General features: G+C 44.8%; 1 protein-coding gene across 1 annotated transcript; it reads left to right on the top strand.

Moving 5' to 3' along the window:
- Positions 1-1,159: 1,159 nt before the first annotated feature.
- LOC139395945 (alpha-2A adrenergic receptor-like) lies at positions 1,160-3,150 on the top strand. The gene is made up of 2 exons (XM_071143254.1): positions 1,160-1,408; positions 1,548-3,150. Exon 2 carries the CDS (start codon positions 1,747-1,749, stop codon positions 3,064-3,066), a length of 1,320 nt encoding a protein of 439 aa, XP_070999355.1. The 5' UTR covers positions 1,160-1,408; positions 1,548-1,746; the 3' UTR covers positions 3,067-3,150.
- The last annotated feature ends 1,137 nt before the right edge of the window (positions 3,151-4,287 follow it).

The raw sequence follows: 4,287 nt of genomic DNA, 5'->3' as shown, positions 1-4,287 counted from the left end.
TTTCAGTAAAAGCATAGAGTACTATGTGGTATAATTCGATACTTAACGGTAGGTTTTACAATCCTGAATGTCACATAACATCAGTGGTGAATGCGCGCCTCAGGCTATTTCTTCCAAGCTTTTTCAGAAGACGACAGGTGTCACTGTGTCCTCGCGCTCCATCCGCACGCTGACGCATGATCACTAGCAGTGATGTTTACTCAAAACACAGGATTCCGCTGTCATATGATATCACACTAACAACACCTCCCTCCACTCCCCAACTACACATGATATGATAGAAAAGCTTTATACTGATAGAAGGCTATGTTATTGAAAGCACCTGTTCCAAAATGGAAGAGTGGCTAAATTGGGCATAGCCTACCTCTTGGTGTTATCACTCTTCAAGTTGATCCAATGCGGTCTGTCTCAATAACATATGTTACAATATGCAGAAATCGCTCTGCCATTTCCTGGTTGCTAAAATCCTTATAGCCTCATTTTTAGTTTGTGACAAAACAAGCAATTGTATCATCTAAACTGCTATGAAATATGTTTTCAATAGCCACAAATATTGTTTTTTCAGTTGTTTGAAGCGGGTGTGCAAAACCGGAAAAGAAATACACGAAAACTAAACTTAAGAACAGGAAGCATAGAAGTAGTGCACATGGAACAGATCTATCGCTTCTTAGACTTGCTTTCAATGAAAATGACAGATCTGTAACTCACATTTCGCGGTCGTCCATCAATATTGATCCATCAATGATCATCACATGGGCTGACATTTGTTATTTTACCCTATAGGCTAACTATTAACCTTAGGCTAAAGCCAATGTTAACTGGTCAATAGTTTACTGCTTAGTCTATCTTACCATTGACTATGAACCCCAGCCCCTTTCGTTTTTTTCTATATCGTTTTAACAGTTTTAGAATGGTTGGTGTGACAATAAATGGTGCTTGAAATGGGTTGGTTCGTGAACGGAATGGAGTTGGCGCGCGCCAAGTAAATAAAAAGCCTGTGTTTAATTTCCACGTGGTGTAGGCTCCGGGTGCTGCTATAGCAACCCAGTTCTGGGAGGTTGGGATTATAAATAGAGGGCGTGGCAGAACTGAGTTTGGAGCCGCCAACAGTAGCATAGTAGGGCGATAGTCTCCACTGATAGAACCGACGGCGGCAGCAGGAGCAGCAGCCACAGGATAACGTGATTACGGCTCTATTAGCTCTCCGCTAGTGAGACAGACTTAGATACAGAGCTGTGCAGAGGAAAACTGACTGTGAAACCTTAGCTCGCGCTCGTCCATGGAACACAGAAGAGATGCGTGAGAAGCCAGCTGATTCGGGTAACTGACCTGCATGAAGAAGTTGCTCACTGTCCATTCTATTGTCGGCCACTCAAAAGGACCCAAGTGACACAGCACAATGCTTGAGGTAAGAGTTATATTTAGTGTGTACCTGCTATATTCTTGGAAAGTATAACTAGAGAGTTATGTTGTATTTGTGTAAATTGACAGTTAAGGCATCTCCAGTTCCTGCTAAAATTCTTACTTCTGCACCTCCTATTTTTCAGATGAAGTGACAATCAGCTGTATTCAACCTAAACTGTTCTTGATCGACCAACATGCAATGGAGCGAAAAATAACTAAAACAAAAACACTGAAGAGTCCCACACCCTCACTTTCCAGTCTTCCAGTTGCAAACTACATGGTCTCCTGGATGACATTTGCTGACCTTACATGATTGGATCCCTGAGGATCTAAGGAGAATCAATGGCGGGGTGGGATAACATGACGAACGTGACCAATGAGACTCTTACAAGCACGACCATCATGAGCAACATGACCAATGAGACCATCCTTTGGGGTCCGCCCTATAGCCTCCAGATCTCGTTGCCCCTAACGATCCTGGTCGGGATGCTCATCCTATTGACAGTCTTCGGCAACGTCTTAGTGGTCATCGCTGTGTTTACTAGCCGGGCCCTGAAGGCCCCTCAGAACCTCTTCCTGGTTTCGTTGGCGTCGGCGGACATTTTGGTTGCGACCCTGGTCATTCCCTTCTCCTTGGCCAACGAACTCATGGGCTACTGGTACTTTGGTAAAGTCTGGTGCGAGATCTACCTTGCACTGGACGTTCTCTTCTGTACGGCATCCATCGCCCATCTGTGTGCCATTAGTCTGGACAGGTACTGGTCAATCACCAAGGCCATCGAGTACAACCTGAAACGGACACCGCGCAGGATCAAGTGCATCATCGTCATCGTGTGGGTCATCGCCGCTGTGATCTCGTTCCCGCCCCTCATCAGCATGGAGAAGGAGAGCGATAAAGAGGAGGGGCCGGTGTGTAAGATCAACGAAGACAAGTGGTACATGATCTCGTCCAGTATCGGCTCGTTCTTCGTGCCCTGCATCATCATGATCCTCGTTTACATCCGGATCTATCAGATCGCTAAGAAACGGACGCGGGTACCACCGGGCGACCGGAAACTCAAAATGGCGGCCTCAGTGTCGCCGGTGACGGGCAAGAAGGAGAACGGAGCTGGGGGAGTCGGAGGTGACCAACACGCTTGTCACGAGAAGCTGAACGGAGAGCAAGGAGACAGAGAGGGGGATGAACACAGAGGAGAGGACGAGAAAGAAGGGGAGATAAACGGCGTGGACATGGAGGACTCCTCATCGTCTGACCACCAGGTCAACAACCCCTGTTCTATCAAGAAGAAGAAACACACGGCTAAAACCAAACTGAGCCAGATCAAACCAGGAGTGGACCACCCGGCGCTGCCTAAACTGGTGGTGAGACAGAGCTCTAAGGGGAGTCGATGGAAGGGGAGACAGAACAGGGAGAAACGTTTCACCTTCGTCTTGGCTGTGGTCATTGGAGTTTTTGTCGTTTGCTGGTTCCCCTTCTTCTTTACCTACACTCTGACGGCGCTCTGTGACTCGTGTTACATACCTGACACACTGTTTAAATTCTTCTTCTGGTTCGGCTACTGTAACAGTTCAGCCAATCCCATTATCTATACAATCTTCAACAATGACTTCCGAAGATCTTTTAAAAAGATTCTCTGCAGGGATAACCGAAGAATGGTATGATTAGACTTGGGACTTTTTGGTTGTTTGTATGTTTTTAAAAAATATATAAATTGTTATCGTGCATGGTCGGATCCGTGGCTTTAAACAAATAATGTACCGTTTTATGTTGCAAAGGCTTTTGGGGGAAAGACTAAAACCCACTACAGTACGTGCAGTAAAAGCATCAAAATGTTGTTTTTCCAAAAGGTCGACAGCACTACGCCACACCACAGCTTGGAAACAAACTATCCTGTGAATACAGACTTTAAAAAAGCTCAACCATTCCAGCCACGTTCATTCAACCAATGTTTTTCTACAGTTTTGTGAATGTTTGAATCACAATATTGGATAAACGTGGCCAGGAGTATGATACTATATGTAGTATTTTATGATATGATGTTGAAATAATTGTCTCTTTCTGAGCCACCTTGGTGTGTTCTATTCATTGTTATTGAAACACACGGCCATTTCATATGATATCAAGCTACAACTGGGAGAATGGGTTACCATAGTTATGTTAAAGAATAAACATCTCCCAATGACCATTGTCATGGTTTCTGAACTCTTATATGAACGTCAACTCTGAGATGACAGCATCACAATAGTATACGTGGTCACACACACACACACACACACACACACACACACACACACACACACACACACACACACACACACACACACACACACACACACACACACAGACAGAGCAGTGTTACTTCTGATGAAAATAATAATAATGCCTTAAGTTCATAGCTAGGGAGAGAACACAGACAATGGGATCGGGAGAAAGAAGTGAGACTGATCATTGTTCATGAAAAAGCTGAAAGAGTGTGAGGACAGGGAATATAGTGTGTCATTTCAGAAGTAGCACACTGTATAAGGAATAGCGTTCCATTTTGAACATAGCCTAGCAGCTGTAATCAAAGGAACAATGTTAATTCCCAGTCTGTTCAGACTGACACACGCACACACACACACACACGCACACTGGTAGTTAGGCAGTTATGAGAGCAGGTCTCATCCATGTTGCAGAGTAACGTATCATTTAGAGTTCCACGTACCGCCGCCTCACGCATCATTAAACCCAGGATGTGGATCTAGCTGGCTCATCAAACCAGAACCTGATAGACTGGTCATGGGCAGAACACTCACAAACAAACACACACTCTCTCTCGCTCTCTCTAACTACTGAGCTCACATTTAAAGAAGACATCAAATGAATGTTAGTCTAACCCTAGC

This window comes from Oncorhynchus clarkii, unplaced genomic scaffold, assembly GCF_045791955.1.
Source record: "Oncorhynchus clarkii lewisi isolate Uvic-CL-2024 unplaced genomic scaffold, UVic_Ocla_1.0 unplaced_contig_5713_pilon_pilon, whole genome shotgun sequence".
Lineage (NCBI taxonomy): Eukaryota > Metazoa > Chordata > Actinopteri > Salmoniformes > Salmonidae > Oncorhynchus > Oncorhynchus clarkii.
This window is presented reverse-complemented; position numbering and strand designations above follow the sequence as displayed.